The following is a 13,200-nucleotide window of genomic DNA, read 5'->3' as shown; positions in this document are numbered from 1 at the left end:
AATATAGATATTAACTTTCCATTTAGAATTATATTTTATATATTGAGATATTAGAAATCTTCAACGATATTCCGGATATTAACAATAGAATGTTTATTATATATATATATTAAAAACTCTACAATTTTGATTATAATATTGTTTTTATCTTAGGAAGAAGCTAGTATTGTATTGACTAGCCTTTACAATTTTTCCTAGAAGAGGTTTGATTATTGATTTTATGTGAAATGATAAATATAAATCATATTAGCTATGTATTATAAGGATATTTCTTATTCAAATACAAAGCTTAAACTCTTTATCCTTTATTTATTAATAAAAGATCTAATAATAATAAGGTAACTTGAATAATCAGATATATAACATCAAGAATACCCTCATATATAGAGATCAATTAATAATTTGAATTAAGATATAAAAAAAAAGAAGTTTATAGGGATAAATAATAAAGTTGAATAACCCTATAGAGAAAATTCACAATAATTGAGAGTGTAAAAATGTTAGCGCTATATAGCATGCCACAAATATAATTAGGCGGTTTATACTTGAATATTTATACCAGACTCCAAAAAGTATACGATAGATAGTTAAACATTATGTATATATTTGGAGGAATAAATGTGGTAATATTATTTGGGATATTTAATAAAAATATTTCTATATAGGAATTTTACTATAAAAAAATTGAAATATTTTAATAGATAATAAATTAATATTATGGCGGATAACTGTGAGATTATTTATTATTGTCTTTCATATTTGAATGTAGCGCACCAAAGTGGTTTCTGCAATACCAAAAGACTGGACGGTGTATCATGACCCTACAACGAATATATCATAGAATTGTACAAGTTTACTTGAATTTTATTTTAAAATGACATCACTTAATATAGAACAGACAGCATGCCATCTTATGCAAGAATATAAAGATGGTAACTTGACAGCTATACAATCAACATTGAAAGATATAGATCCAGGTCTAATTCGTTATACAGTCACACGATCGATAGAACATGGTAAGACACAATTTAAGCAGAAAAATTATGAGGGTGCAATTACTTCATTTACACAAGCCTTAGCTGGTTATACATTGAGTCCAAGAGATAAAGATATCTGTGATACTCTGAAGGAAGTAAAAATAGAAAAAGCAAAAATATATACAAATAGATCACAATGTTTTATTTTGCAAGGTGGTGAGGAGAATTATATGAAAGCTTTTGAAGATGCAAAAGATGCTATTTTATTATATCCAGAATGGTCTAAAGCATGGTTTAGAGCTGGTAAGGCACTCTACTTGTTGAATATTTTTGATAAAGCATCAATAGTATTTAAAGCAGCATTAAAACGGGAAATACAAAATGAAGAATATTCTCAAGATAAGGTAAAAGAAGAGATAGAGAATTGGATAAAAATATGTGAAAAAAAAGCAGATCATAATGCAGCAATACAACGAATTACTGTGGATTATAGTAGATTTGAACATATTTTAAAAGAGCTTGAAGATCAAGAGAATATAGAATCTGTGAATGAAATAAGTGGAAATTACTCAAATAATAAGAATATAATTACTTTACCAGCAAAAAATTTAAATTCTACAGTAGGATCTTTAGGCAGTGATTTACAATTAGAACTTTCACCAGATCTATCAAAAGAAGAAATAAGTAACTTAAAGCAAACACTTACTGGAGTAGTCGAAAATAATACATTAAATAATTCTAAAAAAAAAAAAATGGTATTTAATAATAATATGAAGTTTCTTAGTAAAGGACTACAAAAACCATATGAGAATTCACTTAGAGGTATGTCTAGAATTGTTCAGCTATCATCAGAAATATATTGGTATAAGAGGATAATAAATATATATTTGGATACAAGTGAGATATATTTATCAAGTTGGATTGAGGTCTTGACTGAATTGCTTAATTATTTTTTTATAGAAGAATCCTGTACTGTATTATTTATTGGATCTGGAACAATGATTCTTCCAATATATTTAATGATGAAAATAATTAATAATTCTATAAATAATGTAAATATATTAGTTACTACTCAAATGAGACCATTTTCTCCATGTTTACAGAGATTATATGCTAATATGGCATCTTCAAATGGGGTAAATATTTTACAATTTAATACTAGTGCTGAGAGTTTATCTAATAAAGAATTAAATAGTCCTGATAAAATAAACAATAATAAGGAAGGAAATGAGAATTTGAATATTGATAGCACTAATATGGAGATATCAAAAAATTTAGATAAAAATAATTTGAAAATCAAAGTTATTCATGGAAATGTGCAAAATGTTAATCCTTTTATTTGGAAACAGTCATTCCCAAGAACAATAATTATAGATGCAAGTCAATTTGAACCTGGTCTACTAGGTTATGGTTTAATTGCAAATCTTTGGAGTCTTTATAAGGAAGATGAAAGTATTAATACTTTGAATACTAGCTCTCATAGCAAATACTCGAAATCTATAGTTGTCCCATCAGATATTAATGTATTTATCCAATTTGCAAATATAAAAATTCCATCCTTTGATTTTTCATTAAATGAAAAGAATTGTAGACAAGAATCATTTGCAGATGATACTTTTAACTCATTGGAAATTTGTATGGATAGATTAAATGAAGGATTATGGTCACCATACTGGGAACCATTAAACCCTTGTTATCCTCTTGAATATTTGACAGAACCAATACCACTTGGATTATTTCCAATTGAAGATATGGTAAATAATAGAAATCTTGAATTTTTTAAAGGAAATAATGAAGTTATTGAAAATATGGTAAATGTTTCTTTCTATGAATGTATATGTGCAACTTCTAATCTTCCATATTATAACGGGAGTATAGAATATTATCTTCCTGGAAAAAAATCTATTAATGCCATTATATTATCATACAAAGCTTTAAGAAATACAATTGATCATGATAAACAAATAATTATAGATACTTTACCTCAATTTATTAATGAAGAAGACGAAGGAAAATATATTTTTCCTTCTGCAGTTCAATGGTTAGGTGGAGTTTTATCCAATAATACATGTAAACCTGTAAATATTAAATTTGAATGTAGAATTGAGCATTCCAGAATATTATTACAGCCATTAAGCGAAACAATCACACTATTATCAAATCCTGAACATGATAATACAAATATAAATATTCCAATAGTACCTTTACATTCAAGTTCTGTTCCTCGTCCTGTTATAGAGAATCTATGTGATGTAGAATCACTAAATATGTGGATAAAAGTACTAATAAAGACTTTTAGGGAGTTATCAACTTCAAATTCACCTTCCAAGTTATTTGAGGGAATAATATCATCTTCAAGTCCTGCTGCACTATTACCAATGATATTATTATATGCAAGTTCCAATATTAATAAAACTCCTAAACACAATCTTTTCCCTAATTGGAATAAACTTGATGTACACTTTACAGCGATTGAAAACTTCCCAAATTTACAAGAGCTATATAAGAAGTTGATTAAGGATAATTTATTTACATTATTGTGTGATGTGATAAAAAATGATGTAAAACCACTATATGAACGTGAGATTATTTCAAAGGATTCATCTATTCAAAAATCAAAGTATTGGAAATCTATCAATACTTTGGAAGATAATAGTAATAATACTAGTGAACAGCATAGAATCAATAAAGTAGATTTTTATAGGTGGATCCAAAATGATACTACTACAAAATATCTTTTAAACAAAAAATTAAATGAAAGGCTATCATTTTACAATGGAGATGTACGACAAATAATTTTAGAGTCCTCAAATTCTTCTATAAATAATAATAATGGGATGTCTATTACAATAAAAGAAAAAGCAAGGTTATTCACTGGTATGAATTTCGATCATGATGCCTTAAGTGAAGGAATTATTCCGTTATGGAGCACTGTATTTCAAAGTGGAGTTTTACGTAATACAATCTTAAAGACATCATTACCAGTACCTTGTAAATTATGTATTTATGGAATAGTTACACAAATTGGAAATGATTCAACTTTTGGAGTGAATACGAGTGATTGGGATACATATAGATTTGATGGGCCACTGCAATGGAACGCATTAAAGTATGTTAATAATACTCCTATTTATGATAGAAGTGAAATATTCCATATTTTGACAATTGATTTGATTCCAGGTGGATTTAATAAATTAGAAAATTGGGTAAATAATATCATTATAAATATTACAAGCAGTGGAAGAATTAACTCATTAGTTGTATTTTTCGATATATGGCTTAATAGTGAAAATATATTAACCACCAATCCATTCAAAAATCATATGAATAGCAGTAGATACATTGAGTTACAAAATCAAGACAATAATCAAGAAAATTCTTCATCCCAAATATATTTTAAAAAGACAAATTTATGGAAGCCCGTTTATCATATGATGCCTCAATTTTATGCAAATGTTGGAGATAATGTTGAATTTGATTTCTCATTAGCACAAAATTTGACAAAACTCAAGTTTATTATTAAAAATATTACCAGCCATGGCAATGATACTCCATCAACAATAAATTCTGATGAATCTGATAACAGAAATTCCGTATTTCCACAACTTGGAGATATTGGATATTTGCAACTTCGTGATAAATATGATAATTTAATCAGAGAAATAGGACCGAAGATATATTCAAATGATAGTCCTACATCACTTGAAGCATTCAATGCATCTATAGATATAGCAGTAAACCCAGGTTATTTTGCTGGAAAAAATGCAATCTCAAGTGAAGACATGCCTTTTGACCTAGAATCAGTAAACTGGTTATGTCAATCATTTTTAACTTAACTAATAAAGTTCATAATAAAATTTTCATTTTTCACTTAAATATTCCTTTGCAATTTTGTCTAATACAAATGGCAAGATTCCACCATGCTTATAATACTCAATTTCAATATTTGTATCTAGTCTTAAGATAGTATTAAATACTATTTCTTTATCAGTTTCTCGTTTTCTTACTTTTATTTCAATTTTATCTCTGGGTTTAAATTCTTCAGATAAATCTATTGAAAATAATTCTGTACCATCAAGACCAAGAGTATCAGCATTTTCACCTTCAAGGAATTGAAGTGGTATAATGCCCATACCTATTAAATTACTTCTATGTATCCTTTCAAAGCTTGCAGCGATAATTACTTGAACTCCAAGCAATCGAGGACCTTTTGCTGCCCAATCTCTACTACTCCCACTTCCATATTCCTTACCAGCAATTACAAGCAATGGTAGCTGATTGTTTTCCCTATATTTTTGTGCAGCATCGTATATTGGTAGAATTTCATTATTTGGTATGTATAATGTATACGGTCCTTCAATATTCTGATGTAATTCTGTATTGTCACTGCAATTTTCTTTATATAAAATTTTGTTTATTATTCGTACATTTCCAAATGTACCTCTAACCATTACTTCATCATTACCTCTCCTAGCCCCATAAGTATTAAAATCAATAGCTTTAACATTTCTTCCCAATAAATACTTTGCTGCTGGAGATATTTGAGAGATATCACTTGCTGGGGAAATATGATCTGTCGTGATAGAGTCCCCTAAATTAAGGAGACAATAAATATCTTCTAGTTTTGTATTTGTTGGAACCTTTAGTAATTTATCATCAAAAAAAGGTGGTTTGTGGATATATGTTGAATCGGGATTCCACCTAAATACTGGGGTTCTTTTAACCTCTAAAGAATTCCATTGTTCAGTTCCTTTTGGGATAGTAGAATATACATCATTAAACAACTTTGGAGTAATAATCTTAGATTCCAGTTCTAAAATTTCTTCTCTGGTAGGCCATATATCTTTTAAATAAACTTCCTCTCCAGAAATATGATTTATTCCTAATGGCTCACTAGTCATATCTATATTAATCCTACCAGCTAAAGCAAATGCAATAACTAAAGGTGGAGATACAAGATAGTTAGCTTTTGTTAAAGGGTGAACTCTGCCTTCAAAATTACGGTTTCCACTCAGAACTGATACAGCAACAAGATTTTTATTTTTTATAACATTACTTATTTCTTCTGATAAATTTCCACTATTTCCAATGCATGTCATACACCCGTAACCCACTGTGTAAAATCCCAATTTTTCCATATATGGCAATAGTCCACTTATCTGCAAGTATTTCTCTACAATATGGCTACCTGGAGAAAAAGACGTTTTTATATATTCAGGAACTTTCAAATTCTTCTTAACTGCCTTCTTTGCAAGTAATCCAGCCCCAATCATTACTAAAGGGTTAGATGTATTGGTACAAGACGTTATTGAAGCCAATACAATTGACCCATGAGCCAAATCTAGATTACTATTGTAATTACTAACAACTTTACACCCTTCATCTGTCTTTTTCACAGCAAATCCACATTTTGATAATGGTGCATACAATGCAGTTTGGAATGATTGTTTTAAATCCTTTAGTGCGACCTTGTCTTGTGGTCTTTTAGGTCCTGCTGCACAAGGCTCAATCATACTTAAATCAATCACAATTACTTCACTATACTCAACTTGAGAATATTCACTAATAGAACTACTTGTAAATTTGCCTAGACACTGTTCTTCCAAATATTTTTGGACAAAGTGAACAGTTTCACTAGATCTTCCTGTTGATGAAAGATAATGTAAGCTATACTCATCAGGATAAAAATAACCAATAGTTGCACCATATTCCGGAGACATGTTGGATATTGTTGCCCTATCTTCTACACTTAGCTGTTTTATACCATCACCAAAAAATTCAACAAACTTCCCGACTACATTACTTTGTCTCAATATGGATGTTATTGTTAAAACAATATCTGTACTAGTTACAGCTGGCTGTAAATTTCCAATTAACTTAGCTCCAATAACTTCCGGTATATTCATTGTTATTGGCTGGCCAAGCATCACTGCTTCAGCTTCTAGTCCACCTACTCCCCAACCAAGTATACCAAGTCCACAAATCATTGTTGTATGACTATCTGTTCCTACAAGGGAATCAGGATATAGAATATTTGAGTCAGATTCTGATATATTTACACCATCTAAAGTTATTTTGTCTATTTCTTCCTTTTCCAATGGTATTTTGAAAACTGTTCTAGCAAGATACTCAAGATTTACTTGGTGAATGATACCAAATCCAGGAGGTACAATTCTTAAATTGTCAAAAGATTTACTTCCCCACTTAAGAAATTCAAATCTCTCTTTATTTCTATAAAACTCCATTTCCAAATTTTTTTTAACAGCATCACTTCTCCCATAAAAATCTACTTGGACACTGTGATCAATAACTAGATCTACTGGTACTTTTGGATTTATTATTTCAGGTGATAGCCCATATTTACTTAATATTGCATCTCTCATTGCTGCCAAATCTACAATTGCTGGTACACCAGTGAAATCTTGTAACAAGACTCTAGAGGGAAAGTATGAAATATCTACATTTCCTTTTTTTGAAGTATTTCGCCAGTCTAATATATTTTCAATATCTACTTTTTTGATTAAATAGTTATCACAATTTCTTATCAAATTTTCCAGTAAAACTCTTATACAATACGGCAATTTATATAACCTTGGATCATTCAATTTTTTAAGAGAAAAATAATAACCAGATCCTTCTAATCTAGATAGTATATTAAGAAATGGATGAGGTTCAGAGTTCGCAATGGTTGAAAAAATTTTTTTCATATATATGTGTTAAAATAGCTATTTAAAAGTTTCTGTAATATATTAAACTTAGATACTTGTATCTTTAATTTTGCACTTTTCTGTATTAGATGAGCCGCTTTACGATCAAAATATTTCTACTTAAAAGAAACTATTCTCGTTGACGAGTTAATTTTGATTTTTCAAATCCTCCGGTATCATCTACTTTATATTTTTATTTCTTTGTAGATACCTTACTTATTTTTAAACCATAACTCTTTAACCTCACTAGTACCTAAAGTATATTTAAGTGGGAATATCACTTTTCATTGATATAAATAAGTGAATTAATTATTAAATTTAGTATACTTATTTTCTTTTTAATAGTCATTTTTTTTGTTTCTAACGGTATACACAAGTATTTAAAGTTTATATACCGGCATTTGCATGCATGCAATGTGGATAGGACCAAACCAATATCTAAAAGTTGAATATGCTATTAGTGTATTCAAAAAAAAATAAATATCAATAAATTATAGAGATTATTCAAGTTAAAACTCAAGAAAGTGTTACTTTTACTCATTATTTGGTAAATGCGAGTACGTTGAAAAGTAGCGCCTCAGGCATCTCAAACTGTGGGAAACTCAGAATAAACAGCTACAAGGTAAATAGCTAAAAGGACAAAATAATCAAGGAAAAATTGGGATTTTGGTTATTTATTTATTTATTTAATATATATAATAACTAACTAGGGTGTAATGGAATGCCGAAATGGACTGGACCAGCGTGATAGAGCGTGATTTACGTCGTCTTTCAGAATTGCCTAAAGGTGATATAACAGGTATTCTGGCATTTTTACACCATGAAGCATGTGATGGTAAATTATATAGGTTAGTAAGAAGCTCTTTCCCATTTAATTTGTCTTCAGCTCCTCCAGATTGGGGGTTATGTAGACCCAGTGAAATCCCATCAACAATATCCTTAAGTTTATCATACGTGTATCGTAATGCTGTTGATACAGCTAACTTAAGAACATCAATGGACTGGACCGAAAAGCATGCGGAACTATTCTTGGAAGCTACGATTGTGAGCTGCTGGAGTTCATTATCAAAGTGTGAAAATAATAGTGAATTATGTGACTTAGACATAGGTACCGATCTATTGAATGAAATATCTTTACAATCTATTGGTCAGAAAGATGCAAGAGTTTGGGGATTGTGGGCTGTTTTGGATTTTCTAAATTATTCAAGAAAACCAAATAGTTTACCAAACTCTACATTACTTTTTAATGCTGCTACAAAAGCTCTGCAAAAAATTGAGCAAGGAAGATTTTACAATGCAGAACCAAGTGCCTTATTAACTGCTGTAACAACACAATTTACATCTATTATACAAAAAAATAAACCAGGAATAGGTGTTTCTCCAGTTCATAATATTGTGGAGAATGATACAAATACACATCCTAATACTTTATCACTTTCCTCATCATCTTCTGCATCAGCCAATACAGAGACGTCACCAATTGGTGATTCTACTTGTAATAATTCAGTCAAACCACCAGAACAAAGAGCAACAATAAGATATGTACCTTCGAAAAGAATTGGTGGAAGAGCTCATGTGTTTTCTTTAAGCTCAACAACAGCTACTACACCTGCAGGATCCAAAACAAATGATACAATAAATGTTGCATATTCTACCCAGAATAATACTAGCAATAACTTTTCAACTTCATATATACAAGGTGATTCATATACAACAAATAGTTGTGACCTTAAAACTCCAATTCCAATAAGAAGACAGAGATCACAAAATGAATTTCAACCTCAAAATATTGATAATATCCAGCAACAAAATCAAATATTAAATAGTGAACAGATAGATCCGAAAATTAAGTCAAATAAAAAAATTGGTTTTAATATTGTTCCTGAGCAACAACCAATAGAATATTCAATAAATGAAGCTGATATTAACACAAATAATCGTTCTAATCCCTTACAACTTCCAGAGGTTTGTAAATATTCATTAGAGCCAGCAGTGAAATATCCAGGATATAAAATTGAAGTTAATAGAAAAACTTATGAAATTTTGTCATCTATACAGAAAGGTGGTTCTTCTCAAGTCTACAAAGTACGTGAATGTGATAGTAATAATTTTTATGCATTAAAATGTGTTAGGGTATTCACTGGCTTGCATAACCATAACAAAAGTGAATCAGAAAATATTGATCATACTAATAAAAATTTTTATAAAAATATAAATGATGCAAGAAAAAGCCCAGGATATAAAGTGAACTCTGAAAAAAAAAGTAATCAGAAAAGGAATTCATTACTTCAAGGAGCTAATATGGAAGCTGATGGTGAAGAAATAGAAAATGAAGAAGAGGATGAAAATGAAGAAGAACAATTACTACTCATGTTTACAGAGGAAGTCAACTTACTAAAAAAGATGCGAGGATGTCCACATGTAATTCAATTAATTGACTATGAAATAGCATTAGGTTGTGGAGCAATAGATATTATTATGGAGTTGGGCGTTAAAGATTTAAATGGAATCTTACAAGGGAATTCTCTACTACCAAGTATTCAAGTACTAAGAAAAATATGGACAGAAATGGTATTAGCTCTTAAAGATGTCCATGATTTACGCATTGTACATGGAGATATAAAACCTGCTAATTTTGTTTTTGTTGAAGATATAGATCATTTAAATAATGATAATTTAAATGATCTAGCTGGGAATAATGGAAAAGATTTTTGTATTACAGGAAAAAAAGTAAAAATAATAGATTTTGGTATATCACGCCCAATTGCAGATGATACAACTCATATTTTTAGAGATAAAGCTGTAGGATCACTACCATTTATGGCACCAGAAACAGTACGCCCAGTTTCAATTTCAAGCAGTAAATTTGCACTTGCAGCAGCAGCATCCAAATTACGTATGCCAAATCAAATAATGTCACGTACAGCTGATATATGGTCATTAGGTGCTATACTATACCGTATTGTCTACAAACGTCATTTATTTCAACCAATCCAAAGTAAATCTAAACATAATGGATCTAATAATGGAGGTCCCCCACTTCCTTCAGCTGTAAAAAAAAATTCTAACTCATCAAATAAGTCAAATGTTGCACCACATGAAATACTTATGTTTTTACAAAGTGATCAAGGTAAAATTATATTTCCAAAAGAAATTGGTTATACATTTTCATTACAATCTAAAGATGATCAATTATGGCTAGATTCACTCAGAAATTTACTACAATGGGCACTTCAGTGGGACCCAGCAAATAGACCAAATGTTAATCAGCTACTAACACACCCATTTATTGATACAAAAATTGTCTCAGAAACAATATTCCAATTCCATATTCCACACTCTTTAACTATTGGTCCACATCAATTTGAAAAATATCAGTCAATAGAGAAATTAATAGAGACATTATCAGATAATGATCGCAATTCTGCATTGGATAGATTTTTTAAAACCCCATTTAACTCAATTAAAGGTGAAAAATCAAATACTTTCTACTCTTCTATGAGATGGAATATAGTTACACAAGGGAATTCATTATTTTTAAATATATATAATTCTCTTGTTTCATCAATAACAACTGGAAAAACTGGAGAAGATATTACACAAGATATGAGTAGTATTAATCAATTAGCAATACTACAATACACAACACTTGTAAAAAATATTTATATCCCACCACCTCCATCAACTGGATCAATAACCGCATCTAGAAAAGGTCATTAATTTATTATAAACTTAATTTCAATCTATTCCAATTAAATATAAATATATTATTTCATCTTCTATAGAATCGGTTATCAATATTTAATATTATTTAATAATATAAAAATAATTTTCTAGTATTAGTCTTTTTACATTTTATTATTAACTCTAAAATCACTTTAATATTTTGCATTTAATTTTACTAATTTCAAGAAAAAAAAAAAAAAAAGTTAAATTATAAATTATTTCAATTGTTTATACTTTATAACCATATAATCTTTAGATCTAATAAATTATTATTATTCATATAAAAATTAAGTATAATTAAATAGTTTCCAAAAATTTTTAGATATTTTAATGTCCCTTTATAGAAAATCTAGTTAATCCTTTATTATATATTTATATCAACTACTATTTCAAAACCTCTACTTTTTTGTTATTATCACATACATTTTATTATTTTATTAACTTTAACTTTTTTTTCACTTGGTCCTACCTCTAATTAGTTGCGTCTTCTTGGTATTCAGCATTTAAAAAAAGATACACCCGTGTGCATCTGTATTACTACTGTGTCTATTGTTGACTTTTGCGTACACCCTCCTGTAGAGTAATTATGCATATCTAATTAATTACACTAAACTGTTCCCTTAATATTAAGTATAAATTTGAAACTATTCTAAAAGATATCTGTATTCACAGTCATTAAGTTTTGAAGATGGGTTGTAGTTCTTCTAAACCGGCAGCAAAACCTGATAGTAAGCTATCTAATGATATAGAAAGGCAGAGAATTCTAGCTGAAAAAAAAGCTGAATTAGCTAAAGCTATGAAAAAGCCAAATAAAGATATATCAAAACCACTAACAGAAACAGAAAACGTAGATAAAGAAGAAAATTCAAAAGTAAATGAACCAGTACTATTAACGAAACCAGAGTCAACTTCAGAAGGGCATATAACAGAAACAAATAAACCAGCTGAAGAGTAAAATTTATCATAAAGTACAAAATAAAGATAAAGATCAATTAAAATTAATTATTTTATATTGAAACATAAGTTTTTCAGGAATACTAGTATTACTCTTAGATCCTTAATATTTTGCAAGAAAAAAAAAGGAAAATTATTCAATTAATCTAGATAATGTATACAATTTAGACATGTAAATTTATTGTCTATAATTTTCTTAATCCATATATTATAATACTATTATTTAATATTTTATTGTAATATATTTTAACTTCTAAATAGGTGTAATTTTATTTAAACACAATCTTGGGATTTATTTTAAGACTATTCCCTACTAATAATATATTTCAAATTATTTATTTCATTTATTTAATAATTTATTGTAAGTATCAAAATTTCTTGGAATCTGTAGTATTTATCCTTTATCCTTTAATAAAATAAATTGCTTATTTACTTTTTATATTATTTTCTTTTTTTTTTATCTTTAATTCTTAATATATTTTATATTATCTCCTATTTTTTAATATATTTATCTAATAAAATCCACTTTATTTCTATGAATAAATCTTTATTTATAACTACCCCCCTCCCTTTTAATTGTTAAAACTTTGAATTGAGAGTTTTGAAACTTTTTAAAAATATAATACTTTAAATTTCCCAAAGTATCTTGATAAAATCTTCTAAATATGCCCTTTTTTAAACTTGTTTAAAATTATTTATATTTATAAATTATATACAAATGATGTCTTTTAAAAAGTACCACAATTTATAAACAAAAAATCCACCTTCTTTCAAATAAAGATACATCTAAATTTAAAATTAAAGGTAAATTTAGTAATTTAAACAATTCTTATTTA

The 13,200-nt window shown here is 28.4% G+C and overlaps 4 protein-coding genes across 4 annotated transcripts, besides 15 other annotated features; 3 read left to right on the top strand and 1 right to left on the bottom strand.

Annotated features, from left to right (window-relative positions):
- Positions 1–92: 92 nt before the first annotated feature.
- Positions 93–116: a sequence feature (AT_rich).
- Positions 117–638: 522 nt separating this feature from the next.
- Positions 639–719: a sequence feature (AT_rich).
- A 155-nt stretch (positions 720–874) lies between these two features.
- CMU_018790 (uncharacterized protein) lies at positions 875–4,813 on the top strand (the record flags this gene model as incomplete). The annotated part of the gene is made up of 1 exon (XM_002140435.1): positions 875–4,813. One exon carries the CDS (start codon positions 875–877, stop codon positions 4,811–4,813), a length of 3,939 nt encoding a protein of 1,312 aa, XP_002140471.1.
- Positions 1,695–1,749: a sequence feature (AT_rich).
- Positions 1,987–2,041: a sequence feature (AT_rich).
- Positions 4,814–4,837: 24 nt separating the features above from the next.
- On the bottom strand, positions 4,838–7,684 carry CMU_018780 (aconitate hydratase, putative; the record flags this gene model as incomplete). Its single annotated transcript, XM_002140434.1, has 1 exon — positions 4,838–7,684. One exon carries the CDS (start codon positions 7,682–7,684, stop codon positions 4,838–4,840), a length of 2,847 nt encoding a protein of 948 aa, XP_002140470.1.
- Positions 7,685–8,152: 468 nt separating this feature from the next.
- Positions 8,153–8,180: a sequence feature (AT_rich).
- Positions 8,181–8,354: 174 nt separating this feature from the next.
- Positions 8,355–8,386: a sequence feature (AT_rich).
- A 27-nt stretch (positions 8,387–8,413) lies between these two features.
- On the top strand, positions 8,414–11,404 carry CMU_018770 (protein kinase domain-containing protein; the record flags this gene model as incomplete). Its single annotated transcript, XM_002140433.1, has 1 exon — positions 8,414–11,404. The coding sequence occupies one exon, from the start codon at positions 8,414–8,416 to the stop codon at positions 11,402–11,404; it is 2,991 nt and encodes a 996-aa protein (XP_002140469.1).
- Positions 9,874–9,901: a sequence feature (AT_rich).
- Positions 10,001–10,045: a sequence feature (CT-rich).
- Positions 11,215–11,237: a sequence feature (AT_rich).
- A 30-nt stretch (positions 11,405–11,434) lies between the features above and the next one.
- Positions 11,435–11,457: a sequence feature (AT_rich).
- A 23-nt stretch (positions 11,458–11,480) lies between these two features.
- Positions 11,481–11,714: a sequence feature (AT_rich).
- A 384-nt stretch (positions 11,715–12,098) lies between these two features.
- On the top strand, positions 12,099–12,365 carry CMU_018760 (uncharacterized protein; the record flags this gene model as incomplete). Its single annotated transcript, XM_002140432.1, has 1 exon — positions 12,099–12,365. The coding sequence occupies one exon, from the start codon at positions 12,099–12,101 to the stop codon at positions 12,363–12,365; it is 267 nt and encodes an 88-aa protein (XP_002140468.1).
- A 35-nt stretch (positions 12,366–12,400) lies between these two features.
- Positions 12,401–12,424: a sequence feature (AT_rich).
- Positions 12,425–12,567: 143 nt separating this feature from the next.
- Positions 12,568–12,614: a sequence feature (AT_rich).
- Positions 12,615–12,695: 81 nt separating this feature from the next.
- Positions 12,696–12,879: a microsatellite.
- A 169-nt stretch (positions 12,880–13,048) lies between these two features.
- Positions 13,049–13,079: a sequence feature (AT_rich).
- Positions 13,080–13,200: the final 121 nt, after the last annotated feature.

Source organism: Cryptosporidium muris, genomic scaffold (genome assembly GCF_000006515.1).
Source record: "Cryptosporidium muris RN66 scf_1106632373407 genomic scaffold, whole genome shotgun sequence".
NCBI lineage: Eukaryota > Apicomplexa > Conoidasida > Eucoccidiorida > Cryptosporidiidae > Cryptosporidium > Cryptosporidium muris.
Note: the sequence above shows the minus strand (reverse complement) of the source record. Positions and strands in the feature narration are given on the sequence as shown.